At 44.6% G+C, this 22,689-nt stretch overlaps 1 protein-coding gene across 1 annotated transcript in view; it reads right to left on the reverse strand.

The window, feature by feature from the left end:
* LOC110500248 (synapsin-3) overlaps positions 1-22,689 on the reverse strand; it is a 124,948-nt gene that overhangs the window by 86,282 nt on the left and 15,977 nt on the right. The window contains exons 3-4 of the mRNA XM_021577500.3: positions 12,541-12,598; positions 1,122-1,213 (exon numbers count right to left, since the gene is read on the reverse strand). Of these exons, the coding sequence (XP_021433175.2) occupies positions 1,122-1,213; positions 12,541-12,598 (150 nt within the window). The remainder of the gene's footprint in view (positions 1-1,121; positions 1,214-12,540; positions 12,599-22,689) is intronic.

The following is a 22,689-nucleotide window of genomic DNA, read 5'->3' on the forward strand; positions in this document are numbered from 1 at the left end:
CCCTAGTGTGAAGTATAGTATTCTACAGAATTCTATAGTAATTACTGTAGTATTTTTCATGTGGGCATTGACTCTTTATTGCAGTCAATCCATGGGAATTGACTACATAACACAGGCAAGCAATACAATAACCTCAGTGACGGACAGCCAGGCAGGCATCCACCTCCCAGACAAGCTACGACAGAAAGGCATGATACACAACCCTACAACCCGTCTAGTCTAGCCACTGTGTATCCTTGACTTAACTTCAAACTGCTTCAAACTACACAAGGCCAGAATGTTTCCTTAACATTTCCTGTACAACTGCCAGATCCAAACCAGTAGGTGATTTTTTCAGATGTGTAAAGAAGAAAAACAGCATTCATTATCGCGATAAAGTATCGTAGCAATGCCAGCATAGAGCCGAGTAGTAAATTACTAGCCTGGTCCCAGATTAATGTTATGCAGATGGCAAGACAGCACAAACAGATCTGGGACCAGGCTAGTGCATTCCCCAGAAGGCTGTGAAACAAGCAGTGGTCTGACGCTCCATAGCAGCATGCACCTCATTAGCTGATCTAATTGACCCTGCTACATGAAGGAAGAGAGAGGCAGGTGGTGACGTCAACTCCCAAACTACCAGAAACACAGCTCCACTGCAGCCCACAGAGGAAGAAGTTGGTATGTAAAGAAGTTGTGTGAAGACTATTCCAGTTTGGAATCTTGCTGTAGTATGGAACACAGAGCAAAAGGAGGGAATTCTGGAAGTCTGAGAAGTAGTGTTTGAGCTGAGAGGAAGGATACAGAGGTAAAAAGGTTGGGTGCTTTCGATGCTGAACTTCGTTTCAGAGGTATTCACAGACATGTTTTGCGTGACAGTAATAGCCAGTCCTTGTCATATAATTTCCCACCGGCTCCATCATCTATTGTGACATCCCTTTTTTGTGACTGAAAGCAAATGCGCGCACACACACACACACACAACTACAATGTAGCTGATGGCTGTTGAAGGGAATAACTGGAGCCATTGTCCGGACCCACTGAGGCAGACTGAAGATGCGTGGGCAAATGCGTTGGAACAGAGCTATTGACTGACACAGGGGCCACTCTCTTTACCTCTCTCCATCTATTTGTTACCTTACCTGACCACTTTGGTTCCTCCTCTTATGGCCTGCATATCAATCATACACCCAGTGCTCATGTACGAAGCCAGGTTGATCTCGGAGAACTCCGCCTGTGAAACAAGGAGAAAAACACCACGCTGAGTTATACACATTCACTGGGCGATAGAAGTATCAAATGACTGTAAAACACAATTTACATGTGTGTCTATAGGCCTTAAACATAAAAAAAAGTCCTAACTTTCAGCATTAACATAAAAAGCCTTTCTGGCTTTCTGTTAAAAAAAAGACATCTTTGAACTATATGAGTAAAACATTCCACGCACACACACACACGCACGCTTAGATGTGAGTGGGAAACATCAAAGTAGTTTGCAACAGATAACACCCATCACTGATAACCTATGTCGTCATGTGAGTGGTAGGCTCTACCACTTAAGCTCAAGTCACCCCTTCTCTAGGGGCATGAGGGACCATAGAGTTACTATAACGAGAAACCCCAAGTCAATGAGGTCAATGGGTGGTAATAGTATTTCTCTACTATATTATGGCAGACCAGCTTGATCTACTGTCTCTATTACATTATGGCAAACCAGCTACATCTACTGTCTCTACTATATTATGGCAGACCAGCTGCATCTACAGTCTCTACTATATTATGGCAGACCAGCTACATCTACAGTCTCTACTATATTATGTCAGACCAGCTAGATCTACTGTCTCTATTATATTATGGCAGACCAGCTAGATCTACTGTCTCTATTATATTATGGCAGACCAGCTAGCTATACTATTTCTCTGTGATGGGTGGGGTGGGAGAGAGAGCTTTGCGAGAGAGAGCGAAAGAGAGACTAATCAAGTTATCCAGAGTCTGTCTGTGGCCTCCCAGAGAGGACAGTGCAGCAGAGGCCTTGTGACAGGGAGGGAGGCTTGAGCCCAGGCAGCTACTTAATGACTTGATCGAACTCCCAGGCAGAGCAGAGATCCTCTCTGGAGGGGAAGGGACACTGCAGCTTGGCCTGTCTGGAAGAGAGCTCTGGGAACAGAGGGACTAGAATGGGGCATTAGGGGCCAAGTGCCTCCATTGCCTCCTGTAATTACAGGTTTGAAATAGATTTGCTCCAGAGATTTAGCTCCAATGAATCCGGTTTTAGTCGCTCACTTGCTGACCGTGTTCTCAGGACAGCACCTTGCAAGGGGACACGTTAAACGCATATTGTACCCAAATGTAATAAATTCAGTAGATTCCAAATCTACATACATCCACTTCAACCCAGACACAAGTCACATACATTATATTAGCCGTTAGTACATTTTTCTGCAGGGTAAATACTGCACAGTACATTCAGGAACATGCAATGGGTGTGGCCCTTTGGGGAAACTTGGTATTGGGACACAGCCACTTTCCCCATCCATGGTGAACCCAAGAGCATAATATCCAAACGCATGACATTCTCCATATATGGCATGTCTGCTAAAGTCAGGGCTGATAAAATACACCATATTTATGATTGAGAACCAGAGAGACTGGCCAATGAATGATGCTGTCCTAAACCAGGAATCAGGAAGGAATTAAACTCTAAATTTAAAAACACATTTTACATATTTAAAAAAAAAAAAAATCCCTGCAGTTAATTCAGTTTGGGATTGTTTTTGATCATATGCTGGGTTCATGTCTTTGTTTTTGACCTTGGTGACCTTGTTTGGCTGTTGGTACCATGACAGATGGTACCAGCACCCTAGACCCACACCAATTCACATACCTCCCCATCAGATCCACAGATGATGCAATCTCAATCGCACTCCACACCACCCTTTCTCACTTGGACAAAAGGAACACCTATGTGAGAATGCTATTCTTTGACTATAGCACAGCATTCAACACCATAGTGCCCCCAAAGCTCACCCTTAAGCTAAGGACTCAGACTAAACAGCTCCCTCTACAACTGGATCCTGGACTTCCTGACGAGCCGCCCCCAGGTGGTAAGAGTAGGCAATAATACATCTGCCACGCTTAGTCGCCTCCTGTATTCCCTGTTCACCCATAACTGTGTGGCCAAACACGACACCAACACCATCATTAAGTTTGCTGACGACACAACAGTGGTAGGCCTGAACACCGACAATGATGAGATGGCCTATAGAGAGGTCAGAGAACTGGCAGTGTGGTGCCAGGACAACAACCTCTCCTTTAATGTGAGCAAGACAAAGGAGCTGATCGTGGACTACAGGAAAAGGCAGGCCGAACAGGCACCCATTAATATCAACTGGGCTGTAGTGGAGCGGGTCGAGAGTGTTAAGTTCCTTGGTGTACACATCACCAACGAACTATCATGGTCCAAACATACCAAGACAGTCATGAAGAGAGAACGACAACCCCCCCAGGAGACTGAACAAATTTGGCATGGGTCCCCAGATCCTCAAAAGGTTTTACAGCTGCACCATCGAGAGTATCCTGACCGGTTGCCTCATCCCTGGTATGACAACGGCTCGGCATCTGACCATAAGGCGCTACAGAGGGTAGTGAAAACGGCCCATTACATCACTAGGGCCAAGCTTCCTGCCATCCAAGACATACATAATAGGCGGTGTCAGAAGAAAGCCCATAAAATTGTCAGAGACCCCAGTCACCCAAGTTCTGTTTTCCCTACTACCACACGGCAAGCGGTACCAGAGCACCAAGTCTAGGACCAAAAAAACTTCTCAACAGCTTCTACCACTTAGCCATTAGACTGCTGAAGAATTCATAAAAATCGGCACCAGATAATTTACATTGACTGACCCCCCCCCCCCCCCCCCGCTGCTACTCACTGTTTGTTACCTATGTATAGTCACTTCACCCCCACCTACATGTACAGATTACCTCAACTAGCCTGTTTCCCCGCACACTGACTTGGTACCGGTGCCTCGTTAGTGTTACTTTTTATTATTACTTTTTATTTTAGTCTACTTGGTAAATATTTTCTTCTTCTTGAGCTGCACTGTTGGTTAAGGGCTTTTAAGTAAGCATTTCATGGTAAAGTCTACACTTGTTGTATTCGGCGCATGTGGTAAATACATTTTGATTTGATTTAGCTTCACTGAGGGACAAAAAGCTAATGAATCCTAATGAAAAAAGACAACATTCCTGCCCTACTTTACTGTGAACATGCTTCCATCATGTTAGCGCTGTGGAGATGGAGACCAGTCACTGAGGAGGACACTCTACTCAGGATGGAAGGTGAGGTGAGGGTTAGGGGTCAAAGGTCAAGAAGGATTGGTTTCAGTCCATATACTGCAGTGTGGGATGTTACAGGCCAATGTTACAAAGTCAAAGTAGAGCTCGTCTTAAGCCCTCCAAGTCCTAGCTAGGTGCTCCCATTAGAGAAACCAAAAGCCCCGCCGAGAGATCAGCAAGATGTTGACCTCAGACTTCTAGCGGTAACATGTGTCAGATTTAACATCACTTTTAAGTATGTAGAGTGACACTAATGCAGGAATTTTAATGGGTTCTCAATGTGTAGGCCTGCCCCTTTTCAACTATGAAAAAAAATCTAATTTGGCAGATCTGGTTGACCCCAAAACACAACATTACAGCGTGGTGGTGGTATCGTCATTTGTCGTGGTGGTATCGTCATTTGTCATAAGAGGAATATACATGGGATCGTAGTGGGCCAAATTCAATAATTCACTATTTGTAAAGGCTATATGGTTAACCAATGAGACACCAATCTGAATAAACAAGGTACACAAAGTGTACAAAACATTATGAACTTTCCATAATATAGACTGACCTGGTGAATCCAGGTGAAAGCTATGATCCCTTATTGACGTCACTTGTTAAATCCCCTTCAATCAGTGTAGATGAAGGAAGGACTTTAAAGAAGGACGTTAAAAGCCGAGACAATAGAGACATGGATTTTGCAAGACAAAAATATTATAGTGCCTTTGGCATGGGTTATGGTAGTAGGTGCCAAGCACACCGGTTAGTATCAAGAAGTGCAACGCTGCTGGGTTTTTCCACGCTCAACAGTTTCCCCATGTCTATCAAGAATGGTCCACCACCCAAATGACATCCAGCCAACTTGACAACTGTGGGACGCAACCTGGGCCAGCACACCTGTGGAACGCTTTCGACACCTCGTAGAGTCCATGCCCTGACAAATTGAGTCTGTTCTGAGGGCAAAAGCGGGGGGTTTAAGTCAATATTAGAAAGGTGTTCTTAATGTTTGTATATTCAGATTGTGGTAGAGGCAAACAAGATGGGACCGACATGGTTTAGCTGCTCTAGTGTTAATACGAACTTTGTCAAAGTAAAGCCACAGAAGGTCGTTAGAACATGTGCTATGCAAATAGAAAAACAAAAGCCATCTGTGTAAGCATTGTATTTGGGCCGATGAACGTGGATGACAAAAACGCCCCAGAACATGGATGACTTAAAGTTCCCATTCAGGCATTGTGAGTTCAGCCTCTGAAGTATTGGAGAAACATGAGCTTGTCCTCGAACCTGAAAAGCATTCTGAAACCTCACGGATATGTGGCAATCTTGAAAAAGGCCACAACCTGAAGAGACCATAACTTTCCTTAACTTCTAGTGTTTGTTATTTGTGCACCAGCATTTCCAGCAAAAGCCCTTCAGCTATATGGGTCTCCGCAGAGTGGATACTTAGTAGGAAAGGATGCAGGCTAAGGCCTTTTATTTGAATAGAAAACAGTGTCTTCTGTACAATTTGTTGCAACCAATATACTACAGAATCCTAATCAAAATGCTCAATAAAAAAAAAATATATATATATATATATATATATGCCTTCCTTTCAACTCTGTGGCCAGCACAAACAAACTATGGGAGTGCATGTCTTCCAGAACAATGTGCCAACTTAAGAAAACAGTAATTTATTTTGTATGAACCCACCCTCTTTTTATTATTGTGTTGCGCTCACAGAGGAATAGAGAGCAGGGGGCGAGTAAATGCCCTAATCTTATTTACAGGACAGCAAGGCGCCACTCCCAATGTGCCTCAAAGACAACACACTGGAACTTGGCTCCCTTCCTCTCCTTAGCTCCTCTCCACTGATACCCGCCTCTCAACGAAACATCTGTGTGCTCGGCACAATGCTTTGCCGTCACCAAGAAAGACTCTTAAATGACACACACACACACACACACAAATGCACAGAGAAACACACAAACATCTACACACATGCCACACATTCCAGTACACAGATCTGCAATCTGGCAAATTGCAATCCCTCAAGAGGGGCAGACGTTGACATTTGCTGTGACCAGATAAAACCAGAAGAGTGGGCTAGTTTCTGGCAACAACCAAAAACACTCCACAACTCCTGCTATTGGCTGGCTGGGTGAGGCCCTATGTCATGGGACAGTTATGGATGAGCCATTTGTGTGACTGGGGCAAGTGCCCGGGACACGGGGCCGTTTGACAATGCCATGGTTACCATCAGGGTAATAGATTCAACTGTGTGTTAGAGCAGCTCTCACCCTGGGAAAGGGAAACAGGACAGGATACATGGGAACTGCCTTCTCTCCCCTTTAACTGCCCCCAGTGCACAAAATCTGCCTTCCTCTAACCCCCACTGCTATCGTCATTGATGTCATTTAAAAATGCGGATCTCTGTGTTGCCAGAACAATTGCAGTATTTCTAAAATGTGCCAGGAGGCTGTAGTACAGTCGGATGCTGGTACCCAACATACCAAGCACTCCGGCCAGAAAGCCATCTTTCTAGGACTCTTCTCAGAGTGCCTAAATGTCACACCAAATAATGGCAACAGTTGTCTACCACAACCTTTTAATAGTCGAGGAAGAGGATCTGAAGTACTCCTGTCCTAAATGTTTTGTTGTTAAAACCCTACCCTGGCCTCAAGAAGAGTGTTCCATGATTGAACTGATTAAAGTCTCTCGGGGCTCTGTAGTGTTCCATCCTTGTAGCGGTCTCGGGCAAATCTTCACTTGAGATGGAGTTATGCATGTGCACTCTAACTTGTGCACAAATTCCTCGACTAACCGGTGCCCCCGCACATTGACTCTGTACCAGTACCCCCTGATTATATAGCCTCACTATTGTTATTTTACTGCTGCTCTTTATTTGCGACTTATTTTTTAGGTATTTTTTCCATTGTTGGTTAAGGCTTGTAAGTAAGCATTTTACTGTAAGGTCTACTACACCTGTTGTATTTGGGGCATGTGACAAGTACAATTTTATTTGAATTAGTGTATGAGAGTGTTTGTGTATTTTAAAGTCTATTAGGCCCTCTGAACAGCTGGCGGAGGGTATTAATCAGAACGCTGAGAGCACTCTGCCCAACTGTACCACACACACAGGGCCCCAGGACAAGTGGACAGCACATAACACAGCAATACTCCAAATATGCCCCCCTCAATCTCCCTCTCTCCTCCCCTTCTGGCCCTCACTAACATCACACAGCGCTAATCTGAAATCTTTGGGAGTATTTTTAGAATTCTGCTAATGAGTGTCATTGAGGTTCAGGTGCACAAGATGCCTTTCGCTATGGTCAGGTGACAAACGAGAACTTTGGTGGTCTGGAGTAAAACCACATACAAATCTAAAGCATTATCCTAACATTCATAGCGTGATAAGTGATTTTACTCGAACTCCGCCAGCTTCTGCTGGCAAAAAGCCTGTGATTGATATTGACATCTGCAACAGTTCTAGAACAATTCAGTTCTGTATGAGGTGTCATGCTCTTAGTACACAGGGTACTGATAAACAAACTCCTAGAACTGTGGCAAACCCTCTTTCACAGAAAGGATTCTCTGCTGACCCCTTCATGTCTGAGCTGCATTTAGCCTAAACCGCCTGCTCCTCCCCCCTACCATCCAATCATTAAAGGGCCCATTATATCTCCTGTAAAATAAACAGCCTGACCAGATCCCTTTCGATATATATATACACACACACAAAAGTAACAGTCGGAGTGGGAAACCTAAAATAGCTCCTGGTGATAAAAATAGATGTGGGGTAGGCAAAGGAAGGCACCCATCTTGTGGTTTCTTTTGGGTCCAAACACAGCCGTTTTTTCTACAACAGAAATGACTTGTTTACCTGGACTAGATACACTTCACCTCATTTATCTGAACAAACGTGTGCAGCATAGTAAGGCAGGAGTCTGAAGAGAGCAACAACCTTTCCATAATAGCGACCTTCGTATCGCCTATATAGGGCAGAGCTGCACTTGCTCAAGTTGGTCAAGAAAGGGCAGCAGGAGTCTTTGTACAGTTTGCCAGTGCTGAACATCAATCTTGTAACAACATCAACACAGATGCCCTGGGGGGGGGGGGGGGGGGGGGGGGGGGGGGACGTGAGTCGATTACTAAGGGTAAGGAAAAACAAGGTGGAGGGGAGCAGAGCAGGAATTCTGTCCTCACTGAGGTCATAGGCCTGGTGAGCAGATGTTTTCCCTTCTGACCCGTCTAGAACTCGTTGGACGGTGGATGGGAACCAAGAGAAACAGGCTTTTATACAGTCGCAATCGAACCTCCCGGACGTTCTAATCACGTCATTTGCCCAATTCCGTAAAATGTAATACTCCCCTCCTCTACTCATGAACAAGGGTTGTCGAGTACCAACATGCACCCAGTAGACGGCTATTATTCCATTTGGAATCATGTCTGTGACGTTAGCGTCGCATTGACGCAGATGAAGCAAGCAAGCAGCCTTGGGAAAAAACATCACTCACAGGGGAAAGAAACTGAAAGTCATGATCGAGATCCTCAGCTTGGCACTGCTTAGCCCCCAAGCAGAGAAAAGCAGCACACATCCAATAGACTTCAAAAAGAGACAAACGGGCACTGTGGGAGATCGGGGGGAAAAACATAAGCCCTGTGTATGTCCCTTTAGAGCACATCAGCAAACTGAACACACACTATCTCCTAGCACAAGTGTGTAGAGGATAAGAGTGGGCACAGTCAAAAGGTGCTGGGTATCTTGGAGCACTTATTGAGAGATTGATAAGACTCCCAGAGGGTAAGTCAATGAGGATCTGGGCAGCAGCTCAAGGCAGATCTGTGCCAAATGAAAACCCTGGGAACGAGTTCAGTTGGATGTGCCTGGCATGAGGCAGGATACCTGTGGTACCTAGGGCAACATCTGTCATGAGGCAGGATACCTGTGGTACCTAGGGCAGCATCTGGCCTCAAGAAGGTGGGGGGGCTTTGTTCACACTCTTATATATGGCTACTTGCAGACATGGCTGAAGCTAGCTTCACGCTAGATGATAACGCTCATTCTTATGGAACTCGTGAAATTTAGGGAGCACAATGATGCATTTGATTAATGTTAGGTGGGACCAAACTTTCAATTGATGCACTGCTCTCTCATGCAACCCAGTGAAACATGAGCGTGAAGAGTATATGCAAGGACTATTCAGGCACAAGGTGACACCGATATAGAGCTTAGCTATAAGCTGAATATAAAAAAGGCCCAGAGCTCTGTTTGTAATCTGCATAGTGCAATGTAGAGTGTGTTGAAGACATTTTGTAATCTGTGTTTAAGTGTTAAGGGTTTTATACATGTCAAGGCTTCAAGAAAGTAAACCTTCAAAGCAGGGCCTCGGCCGTGTGGAGGAGTGATTTATGACAACATGCTCACAACTGAAATATTTTAATGGGGTTGGGGAAAGGGACATATCAAGAGATACACTATATATACACAAATTTGTGCACACCCCTTCAAATGAGTGGATTCTGCTATTTCCGCCACACCCGTTGCTGACAAGTATAAAATCGAGCACACAGCCATGTCTTCTCCATAAACAAACATAGGCAGTAGAATGGCCTTCCTGAAGAGTTCAGTGACTTTCACCGTGGCACCGTCATAGGATGCAACCTTTTCAACAAATCAGTTCGTCAAATTTCTGCCCTGCTAGATCTGTCCCGGTCAACTGTAAGTGCTGTTATTGTGAAGTGGAAACATGTAGGAGGAACAACGGCTCAGCTGCGAAGTGGTAGGCCACACAAGCTCACAGAATGGGACCACAGTGTGCTAAAGTGCGTAAAAATGTGTCTCTCCTCGGTTGCAACCGTCACTACGGAGTTCCAAACTGCCTGTGGAAGCAATGTCAGCACAATAAAGCTCGCCGCAAATGGACTCTGGAGTAGTGGAAACGCGCTGTCTGGAGTATGAATCACACTTCACCATCTGGCAGTCCGACGGACAAATGTGGGTTTTGTGGATGCCAAAATAACACTACCTACCCCAATGCATAGTGCCAACTGTAAAGTTTGGTGGAGGAAGAATAATGGTCTGGGGCAGTTAAGGTTTGGGTTGGCCCCTTAGTTCCAGAGAAGGGAAATATTAAAGCTACAGCATACAATGCCATTCTAGACGATTCTGTGCTTCCAACTTTGCGGCAACAGTTCAGGGAAGGTCTTTTCCTGTTTCAGCATGACAATGCCCCAGTGCACAAAGAGAGGTCCATACAGAAATGGTTTGTCGAGATCGGTGTGGAAGAACCCTGACCTCAACTCCATCGAACACCTGCGGGATCAATTGGAACGCCGACTGCAAGTCAGGCCTAATCTCCCAACATCAGTGCCCGACCTCACTAATGCTCGCGGCTGAACGGAAGCAAGTCCCCGCAGCAATGTTCCAACATCTAGTGGAAAGCCTTCCCAGAAGAGTGGAGGTTGTTATAGCAAAGGGTGGACAAACTCCATATTAATGCCCATGAGTTTGGAATGAGATGTTCGACGAGCAGGTGTTCACATACTTTTGTTCATGTAGTGTTCCAGACCTCAATAGGCCTCTTCCTCCTTCTCTCCCTCAGCTATCAGACACTGCTATGGGTAGCCCGTACACTGCCTGTGCCTCAGACTGGCACCTTATATGGCAGCAGCTGGGTGAAGAGCAGGAGAGAGCTAGCTAGGTTGGCGTTGGGCACAAGTTGAGTTCAGAGCAGAGTGAGAGACGACAGCACTGCAGAGCTAAGCTAAGGATGTAGGAAAGGGAGGAAAAGAGCGAGAGAGCAAGGTGGCTCTGTTTTTAACTGGAGTTTTCTAAAAAAAAAAAAAAAAAAAAAAAAGGGCTCATCATCCCATCACATTGATCCAACTATTCAAACAGGGATTGGGTTTCCTTCATCCTTGAGCTTTATGTTAGATGTACTACTAACAACCGGCGAGGGGTCCGGCTGGGCTGTGTAGGGCGGGAAGGTTGGAGGCGGTGGGCAAATAGCATCTGACTTGTTACCCTGCGAGGAGGACTTCTGGGAAACAGCAGAGGGTCTGGCAAAAAGAACAAGGGTTTAGGGGGCTTGAGGGTGCGCCCCCCCCCCCCATAGCGGTCCCGTCACTCTTGATTTAAGGGTCCTAATTAAGAGCTGCCACATGTTTTTATTTGGCTTTGCTCTCAGCAATGCCACAAACTGCTACAAAAAAGCAGAGCCCCCATATTTCACATCTCTTTAAAAAAAAAACATGATTTTAACTCAGAACTCCAAGTCCCACTAGCCCGGCTACAGTCTCAATATTACTGAGAATGAGATGTGAAAACAACAGAGTGTTGAGCAAACAGACAGCGTATATAGTCCCTGGTCTGGTCTTTTGTAGTTCGCTTTTTCCTTCTCCAAATAAATCCCACCACTTAATTTCAAAGACAACGACTCCGGTCTGCCCAATCGCTTGCGGATGTATGGCCAAAATTTTAGGAGGGAAATTAGATGTTATCTACCCACTGAAAATACTATGTCTAGACAGTTGCGTATACATTGGCACTGACGGCATCTTTTCATATATATATATATTTTTTATATAAATGCCATTAAAAAAACTGCCGTATTTGTGCTACAGGGTTACGAACTCGTTACTTCAGGGGATAGTTGGTCTGACAAAACATTTGTAAAAGAGCTACCTGATGGGAGAATCAGAGAAACCATTAGGATGTGTTAACACAGTGCAGAATGAAAATCAAACTACGGTCATTGCTAGTTTCTAATTAAAAAAAATAATAAAAAAAAGTGTCGACTCAGAACTGTAAGGGACTGCTTCTGACACGAGTCCAATAAACATTTAAATCCTCCCTGCATGTAATCCAATGCTGAGAAGACGAGTACATAAAAATAAGTACATTCCATCAGGCAGCCAAGCACATACTGTACACACACCAGAGCATGCCAACATGATAACAGGCTAACTGGGGCATGGGAGTAAAAAGGTCTTGTACTTAGTGTCTAATAAGTATGTAATACCTGCTGCTACCCAGCTGTTCAAGCTCTCACATGCTATCCTAATGGTTCTTGAATAAACAGCTTGGATTCTTAGTGGATGATGGGGTAAAAAAGAAAAAAAGAATTGTGAAAGATGTGGGTCAAGTCAATCACCCAGGAGGGGCATCAGCTGAGCTAACATAACCCAATCCCTCAACTGAGCCATCTCCAGCCACATGGAGAAGTCATCAGTCCCTCCAGCTCTAACGCCACCAACCTGCTCCACCCGGATGTCGTACTCCCCGTTCAACTTCTTCCCTCGGAAATACTTGGCCCTGTGAGGAAAGAAATGGGAAAGAGACTAATGAGACAAGATCACAACTTTCAGAGCTTATAACCTTTCACCACACAGTAGACTAGGTGAGTTTCCAGACAGGAAAAGATTCTCTACAGGCTTGATATGACCCGTGTAGAGACGACTAGAAAAATAGCTTCTCCAGTATCACCTAAATTCTGTAGAATTATAAAAAGGTATCCGTTGTAGTGGCCACCTGTGTATACCATTACACTTGTTTTTCACCAACAGAGAAAAGTACGTAGTCACAACAGTATGCAGTCAAAACAACCTCAGAATAATCTGTTCATTTGAAGGTGAACGGAAAGCCTCTGGAGCAACGAACCGCCCTTGCTGTCTCTGCCTAGCCGGTTCCCCTCTTTCCACTGGGATTCTCTGCCTTTAACCCTATTATAGGGGCTGAGTCACTGGCTTACTGGTGCTCTTTCATGCCGCCCCTAGGAGGGGTGCGTCACTTGAGTGGGTTGAGTCACTGATGTGATCTTCCTGTCTGGGTTGGCGCCCCCCCTTGGGTTGTGCCGGAGATCTTTATGGGCTATACCCGGCCTCGTCTCAGGATGGTAAGTTGGTTGTTGAAGATATCCCTCTAGTGGTGTGGGGTAGAGGTTGACCGATTATGATTTTTCAACGCCAATACCGATTATTGGAGGACCAAAAAAGCCGATACCGAATATTTTAAAATTTAAAAATAAATAAAAATAAAAAAACGGCCATTTTTTTATTTTATTTTTATTGTAATAATGACAATTACAACAATACTGAATTGACACTTATTTTAACTTAATATAAAACATCAATAAAATCAATTTTGCCTCAAATAAATAATTAAATGTTCAATTTGGTTTAAAACAAAAGTGTTGGAGAAGATAGTAACGTGTGCCATGTAAAAAAGCTAACATTTAAGTTCCTTGCTCAGAACATGAGCACATATGAAAGGTGGTGGTTCCTTTTAACATGAGACTTAAATATTCCAAGGTAAGAGGTTTTAGGTTGTTAATATAGTATTTATAGGACTATTTCTCTATACCATTTGTATTTTATATACCTTTAACTATTGGATGTTCTTATAGACACTATAGTATTGCCAGTGTAACGCCTGAGGTTCTGACTTGCTGCACCCTCGACAACTACTGTGATTATTATTATTTGACCATGCTGGTAATTTATGAACATTTGGCCATGTTTTGTTATAATCTCCACCCGGCACAGCCAGAAGCCTGGTTCCTCTCTAGGTTTCTTCCTAGAGTTTTTCCTAGCCACCGTGCTTCTACACCTGCATTGCTTGCTGTTTGGGGTTTTAGGCTGGGTTTCTGTACAGCACTTTGAGATATCAGCTGATGTACGAAGGGCTATATAAATACATTTGATTTGATTGAGGAAGGCTGAAACGTCAAGTTTTCCAAAATAGCTTGAGACCATTGACATATTTGTTTCCATGATTACAGCATTACAGTATAGTACCATACAAGCAAACTTTCCCAGACTAAAAACCGTCTGAGCATCATAATCAGTCAGAACATCATATCTCCCACCTATTAGGCACCTCATCAAGAAACAGCGAGCGAGCGGGGAAAAAGGGAGGCGGATCTCAAATCAAAAGTATATTACAGATATAACTCAATGCCCCTGAATAGGACTCAATGTCCCTGTACACAAACAGTAACAGATGCCCTTTTTCTGTCTGAAAACATAATTTCCTGTTCCTAACCGTGACATCCTTACAGGCCAGGCATCAGGCTTCACTGGCATCAAACACCATAGGCAGGAAACCTGATGACACTTTTAGACAGCCTTGAAACAAACACACCCACAAAAACACAAGGAACAAACGAGGCAGAAACCGACAGGGACGGTGTCACTTTAAAAAGTGAAGGGGGTGGACATTCACATAAATCTGGACATTTCAGATATACTACCTCTCGTGCACACTTTCGGGCGTTAAGAGCTTTATGTTTATAGCTTGTGTCTTTGCCAACACTCTGTGGGTCCAGCCGGTGAACTCTCAACCCTAGCAGGCCTGGGCCGGTTATCAATCTGTCAAGGGCTACATGCTAGCTGATGGTGTGTGTGTGTGCGCACGCGCACGCTCAGGCTGTTAAAGATTTAGAGTAACTGCCTCTAAACTTCTCTTTGGGATTGCACATTTTCTGTTCACACTTTTTTGCCTTGGTGTCTTTTCAGTGACACACAAAAAAAAAAAAATCATCCAAGCTTCTCGCATTCGTTCCAGTCTCTTCTTGCAACTTTCTACTAATCACTCCTTGCATGGCTGGCCCGAGAACAAATTACTTGAAAGGACATTTAATTTCCATAGTGGGGTTAAAAAAAAAAGTTAAAGTTTAAAAAAGGACCACCTGTGTGCACGCACGTTGCACAAAAAATAAAAATAAATAAATAAATAAATAAATCCTCTGGGCCTCGATAGACCCGCTTCAAGCTAATGAGCAGTCATTGTGGCTGCAACATTTTAACAGTGTAATTAAAACATTTTCTATATGGAAAAATCACTTCTTGGGTAACAGAATACTATTTTTTGTATTAGTTTGTTACTGTTGGACAGGTCTCAAACCTTCTCTAGCACGAGAGCTACTTTTAAATTATGAAACATGTTCAGAGTAACTCAGATTTTTTCTTTTTTTTTCTTTTTAGCTTTCATAAGCAGTCTGTGTATTACCAACCATTTTCCTTGGTTTGGGATTTTTTTTCTCCAGATTTCCACTCTAAAAATAACAATTATTTCTTAGAGAATCAATGAAATTGGAGGTTCTGAGTCCATTTCAATGCTTAAATTACAGAAGAAAAAAATGTTGGGGCGGGGAAAAAAACAGATTTTTTTGTGTAACACCCCTTTGATTGTGCACTTTGTGAGATGTTTGTGTTGCTGTATATGTCATGACAGAGCTCGCAAAACAAATACCCATCGATTGATACAAATAATCGTTATATAATTCTGCCAGGTAAATCTACGGCATCATTACCGCTAACTGGCTAAGTGACTGAGACAAACACACACACCCTCCACACCAGACACACAGGGGCAACATTGCTGGAAATTAATTGACAGTGTTACGTTTAGTTCAAATTGCCTTAAACTAACTAGGGATAATGTCAAAATGGATTAAATTGGATAGTAGCCAGGAGCTTAAGGTGTCTGACACTCAGTTTGGGGTTGAGTTCTCATTCCCAGCCCAAATCAGACGGGGCCTGACCGCCCGGCCTTATACATGATAATAATAAAAACGCTTGATTGTATTTAAAAAAGGCATGTATGACTTGACTCCTATGCTGTGTAATGGTATGATATGAATGATTGTCGCAAATCAGCACGATGGCGCTACTTTTTTCAGAAATATTTGGCGAGCTACTTATAGCTGGGCTAAGAGCTATTGGGTGCTTGCGATGAACCCATTGGAGACCACTGCTATTTAAAAAATATTCAAGGATAAAATGTGTTGAACACTTGGACTGCATTTGTTACAACTAGGAAACAGAAAGCATGTGCTGGAACGTGGTAACAGCTTCTTTCTATAACAAAATACAATGAAATACCCCAACCACCAAGACACTCAGTCAAATAAGGAAAACATCAGTAGCCTAAACATGCGCTTGATGTGCTTGATAACTACTGAAAATCAGCACAAAAGCAATAATAGCATCATAATTAATATAAGGCTTGATATGACAGCAGTCAAAAACAGTAAATTGTCAGCTCATTAGAGCATGTCCATGTCACAAACAAGGAAATCTGGCGAATGCATTGCGAATGTTTTTTACTTGAGTTGCAAGGGCCTGGTCTCTCAATGATGACATTTTGAGCTGATAAATCGGCCAGTAGCATTGTCGTCTGCTTGTTCAAGCCAAACGAGGCCGTCCCTCCTCTCTCCTGTTTCACTTGGTGGTGGCGCAGGCATCTGCTCAGTGCGCACTGTTCTGGCTTTTTTTGCGCTTAGACCTCAGAGGTGCAGGTTCAGGCGGAGGCTCAGAATCAGAAGAATAGACAGAGATGCTGTGATTCATTTCTTCCCCACCACCAGAGTCGTTTTCATTCAGATTTTGTAGCAATGCTAATGCAGCATGTGCATCCATTCATCTTAGTCTACTTGCCATTTGAAAATGACGCATGCTCTCACTGTGTACTCCAAGTAGACCAGAGTAGACAGCTTGGATTCGGTGTACTGATATAGCGCACATACCATTTTGAGATTAGAATAGATCAAAACAATAGAAATTCCCGTCCTGTTCCTCATTCATAAATTGGTGATTACATAATTATCTTTCGCTTCCCCTCACTCATCAACTCACCCATTCTCTGCCTTTCTCCCCCATGATACTTTACTTCATTTATTTAATGTTGTTATATCGGTTCAATTGGTTGTTTCGCTATAGTTTAGGTTCAGTTGAGGCAATTATCGGGGTGATTATCAACTGGGCATGGCCCCTTCAACTATCAGGAGAAGGCTCTGCTGTCAGGAGAAGAAACTCTCTCACCGGAGAAAGCATCCGAATGAGCTTAACAGCACCCCTCTGTCTTACTATATATAGCCCATGTATCTGATGCTGTCTGGATAAAAAGATGACATACTATTTTGTTTGTCCAGACAGCATCAGATACACATAACGAGACAGAGGAGCTGTCGTTTCGCTTGCTCCGCTTATTTAAAAATCGGAGATTGATGCGTCTTTTGGTTAAGAAAAATACCTGCAAAAATAAGAAATAAAAGTAACAAATAATTAAAGAGTAGCAGTAAAATAAAGATAGCGAGGCTATATACAGGGGGTACCGGTACAGAGTCAGTGTGTGGGGGCACCGGTTAGAATTCCCCCTATCCCTGGTTTCCATATGCTGCTTTACTGTAACAGACGCAAATGGGGTTAATCTCATCACCGATCTTAAGGTTTTCCAGCTGTTGACTATAAGATCCATGGTTATACTTCCTTGTCATTTAGTTAGCGGTCAACCTTTGAAAAAGTCTGACTTAGATACAGTAAAGACCAATGCTCTGTCACCCAGGGCCACACTTACCTTCACCATGACAGTAGTAGAGCATGAGATTTTAAGCAAGACCAGGAGGCTTGCGTATGTACTAAAAATTACATGTTTTCAAGCCAAGGAATTCATTGCGCAACTTGTCATCACTTCAAATGATCAATTAAATGTACAGTCAGTTGGACTTTAAAAAGTTGTGAGGTGAGCAGCCCTTCGCATGGTTCCAAGAGTAGACACCCAGACAGGATTTGGCCCATGTTCTCCCCAAACACTCACTCTTACAGTCACACACCCATTGTAAAAACATCATGCAGAGGAATCCAGAATCTTTACCATGAAACTTTTCCCCTCATTGCATTAGTCTCCCATAAAGCCAAAGTGAGTAATGTACACTGGTCAAAAAAATAAAGGGAACACTTAAAACACAATGTAACTCCAAGTCAATCACACTTCTGTGAAATCAAACTGTCCACTTAGGAAGCAACACTGATTGACAATAAATTTCACATGCTGTTGTGCAAATGGAATAGACAACAGGTGGAAATTATAGACAATTAGCAAGACACACACAATAAAGGAGTGGTTCTGCAGGTGGTGACCACAGACCACTTCTCAGTTCCTACGCTTCCTGGCTGATGTTTTGGTCACTTTTGAATGCTGGCGGTGCTTTCACTCTAGTGGTAGCATGAGACGGAGTCTACAACCCACACAAGTGGCTCAGGTAGTGCAGCTCATCCAGGATGGTAAATCAATGTGAGCTGTGGCAAGAAGGTTTGCTGTGTCTGTCAGCGTAGTGTCCAGAGCACGGAGGCGCAACCAGGAGACAGGCCAGTACATCAGGAGACGTGGAGGAGGCCGTAGGAGGGCAACAACCCAGCAGCAGGACCGCTACATCCACCTTTGTGCAAGGAGGAGCACTGCCAGAGCCCTGCAAAATGACCTCCAGCAGGCCACAAATGTGCATGTGTCTGCTCAAACGGTCAGAAACAGACTCCATGAGGGTGGTATGAGGGCCCGACGTCCACAGGTGGGGATTGTGCTTACAGCCCAACCCCGTGCAGGACGTTTGGCATTTGCCAGAGAACACCAAGATTGGCAAATTCGCCACTGGCGTCCTGTGCTCTTCACAGATGAAAGCAGGTTCACACTGAGCACGTGACAGACGTGACAGAGTCTGGAGACGCCGTGGAGAACGTTCTGCTGCCTGCAACATCCTCCAGCATGACCGGTTTGGGGGTGGGTCAGTCATGGTGTGGGATGGCATTTATTTGGGGGGCCTCCATGTGCTCGCCAGAGGTAGCCTGACTGCCATTAGGTACCGAGATGAGATCCTCAGACGGCTTGTGAGACCATATGCTGGTGCGATTGGCCCTGGGTTCCTCCTAATGCAAGACAATGCTAGACCTCATGTGGCTGGAGTGTGTCAGCAGTTCCTGCAAGAGGAAGGCATTGATGCTATGGACTGGCCCGCTCGTTCCCCAGACCTGAATCTAATTGAGCACATCTGGGACATCATGTCTCGCTCCACCCACCAACGCCACGTTGCACCACAGACTGTCCAGGATTTGGCGGATGCTTTAGTCCAGGTCTGGGAGGAGATCCCTCAGGAGACCATCTGCCACCTCATCAGGAGCATGCCCAGGCGTTGTAGGGAGGTCATACAGGCACGTGGAGGCCACACACACTACTGAGCCTCATTTTGACTTGTTTTAAGGACATTACATCAAAGTTGGATCAGCCTGTAGTGTGGTTTTCCACTTTAATTTTGAGTGTGACTCCAAATCCAGACCTCCATGGGTTGATAAATTTGATTTCCATTGATAATTTGTGTGATTTTGTTGTCAGCACATTCAACTATGTAAAGAAAAAAGTATTTAATAAGAATATTTCATTCAGATCTAGGATGTGTTATTTTAGTGTTCCCTTTATTTTTTTGAGCAGTGTATTTTGACAGACGAAATCTGAAATGTGTCCTTCATTCTTACAAGTCAACATGGGTTACGCTATATGACAATAAGAACTCACAGCCAGATTTTTTCCACAGCCATCACAATTACCCTCATTTTGACAGCAGATATGACAACAACAGTGATCAAATCAAATTTTATTTGTCACAAACACATGGTTAGCAGATGTTAATGCGAGTGTAGCGAAATGCTTGTGCTTCTAGTTCCGACAATGCAGTAATAACAAGTAATCTAACTAACAATTCCAAAACTACTGTCTTGTACACAGTGTAAGGGGATACAGAATATGTACATAAGGATATATGAATGAGTGATGGTACAGAGCAGCATAGGCAAGATACAGTAGATGGTATCGAGTACAGTATGTACAAATGAGATGAGTATGTAAACAAAGTGGCATAGTTAAAGTGGCTAGTGATACATGTATTACATAAGGATACAGTCGATGATATAGAGTACAGTATATACGTATGCATATGAGATGAATAATGTAGGGTAAGTAACATTATATAAGGTAGCATTGTTTAAAGTGGCTAGTGATATATTTACATCATTTCCCATCAATTCCCATTATTAAAGTGGCTGGAGTTGAGTCAGTGTCAGTGTGTTGGCAGCAGCCACTCAATGTTAGTGGTGGCTGTTTAACAGTCTGATGGCCTTGAGATAGAAGCTGTTTTTCAGTCTCTCGGTCCCAGCTTTGATGCACCTGTACTGACCTCGCCTTCTGGATGATAGCGGGGTGAACAGGCAGTGGCTCGGGTGGTTGATGTCCTTGATGATCTTTATGGCCTTCCTGTGACATCGGGTGGTGTAGGTGTCCTGGAGGGCAGGTAGTTTGCCCCCGGTGATGCGTTGTGCAGACCTCACTACCCTCTGGAGAGCCTTACGGTTGAGGGCGGTGCAGTTGCCGTACCAGGCGGTGATACAGCCCGCCAGGATGCTCTCGATTGTGCATCTGTAGAAGTTTGTGAGTGCTTTTGGTGACAAGCCGAATTTCTTCAGCCTCCTGAGGTTGAAGAGGCGCTGCTGCGCCTTCTTCACGATGCTGTCTGTATGAGTGGACCAATTCAGTTTGTCTGTGATGTGTATGCCGAGGAACTTAAAACTTGCTACCCTCTCCACTACTGTTCCATCGATGTGGATAGGGGGGTGTTCCCTCTGCTGTTTCCTGAAGTCCACAATCATCTCCTTAGTTTTGTTGACGTTGAGTGTGAGGTTATTTTCCTGACACCACACTCCGAGGGCCCTCACCTCCTCCCTGTAGGCCGTCTCGTCGTTGTTGGTAATCAAGCCTACCACTGTTGTCGTCCGCAAACTTGATGATTGAGTTGGAGGCGTGCGTGGCCACGCAGTCGTGGGTGAACAGAGAGTACAGGAGAGGGCTCAGAACGCACCCTTGTGGGGCCCCAGTGTTGAGGATCAGCGGGGAGGAGATGTTGTTGCCTATCCTCACCACCTGGGGGCGGCCCGTCAGGAAGTCCAGTACCCAGTTGCACAGGGCGGGGTCGAGACCCAGGGTCTCGAGCTTGATGACGAGCTTGGAGGGTACTATGGTGTTGAATGCCGAGCTGTAGTCGATGAACAGCATTCTCACATAGGTATTCCTCTTGTCCAGATAGGTTAGGGCAGTGTGCAGTGTGGTTGAGATTGCATCGTCTGTGGACCTATTTGGGCGGTAAGCAAATTGGAGTGGGTCTAGGGTGTCAGGTAGGGTGGAGGTGATATGGTCCTTGACTAGTCTCTCAAAGCACTTCATGATGACGGAAGTGAGTGTTACGGGGCGGTAGTCGTTTAGCTCAGTTACCTTAGCTTTCTTGGGAACAGGAACAATGGTGGCCCTCTTGAAGCATGTGGGAACAGCAGACTGGTATATGGATTGATTGAATATGTCCGTAAACACACCGGCCAGCTGGTCTGCGCATGCTCTGAGGGCGCGGCTGGGGATGCCGTCTGGGCCTGCAGCCTTGCGAGGGTTAACACGTTTAAATGTCTTACTCACCTCGGCTGCAGTGAAGGAGAGACCGCATGTTTTCGTAGCAGGCCGTGTCAGTGGCACTGTATTGTCCTCAAAGCGGGCAAAAAAGTAATTTAGTCTGCCTGGGAGCAAGACATCCTGGTCCGTGACTGGGCTGGATTTCTTCCTGTAGTCCGTGATTGACTGTAGACCCTGCCACATGCCTCTTGTGTCTGAGCCGTTTGTCTCTGTACTGACGCTTAGCTTGTTTGATAGCCTTGCGGAGGGAATAGCTGCACTGTTTGTATTCGGTCATGTTACCAGACACCTTGCCCTGATTAAAAGCAGTGGTTCGCGCTTTCAGTTTCACGCGAATGCTGCCATCAATCCACGGTTTCTGGTTAGGGAATGTTTTAATCGTTGCTATGGGAACGACATCTTCAACGCACGTTCTAATGAACTCGCACACCGAATCAGCGTATTCGTCAATATTGTTATCTGACGCAATACGAAACATATCCCAGTCCACGAGATGGAAGCAGTCTTGGAGTGAGGTGTCAGCTTGGTCGGACCAGCGTTGGACAGACCTCAGCGTGGGAGCCTCTTGTTTTAGTTTCTGTCTGTAGGCAGGGATCAACAAAATGGAGTCGTGGTCAGCTTTTCCGAAAGGGGGGCGGGGCAGGGCCTTATATGCGTCGCGGAAGTTAGAGTAACAATGATCCAATGTCTTTCCACCCCTGGTTGCGCAATCGATATGCTGATAAAATTTAGGGAGATTGTACTGCATTGTACTGCATTTACCAAAGAGTGGTTGGATAGAGTAATCTAATATAGGATCATTCAAGAGCCGGTACATTGTTCAGATTCAAACAACAAACTGACAGTTTTTTGGCTTGCAGAATGTCATGTGGCATGGCATTCTTAGGAGGGTGTGGCATGACAGGGAACCAATGGCAAGTCCGATGAGGGCAATATGGTGAGAGAGGGGGAGAGAGGGAGAGAGGAGAGAGGAAATCCTGGGAATGAGAGATTCCGAAAGACAGTGAGAGAAAAACAGGAGTGAGAGATCGAGAGCTTGCGAAAGATAGAATGAGAAGTGGAGAGAGAGAAAGAGGGAAAAGGAAAGAGATGAGTGAGAAACAGAGAAAGTGATGAGGATGGTG

Source organism: Oncorhynchus mykiss, chromosome 21 (assembly GCF_057628025.1).
Source record: "Oncorhynchus mykiss isolate SJ-2025 chromosome 21, ASM5762802v1, whole genome shotgun sequence".
In the NCBI taxonomy this organism is placed as follows: Eukaryota; Metazoa; Chordata; class Actinopteri; order Salmoniformes; family Salmonidae; genus Oncorhynchus; species Oncorhynchus mykiss.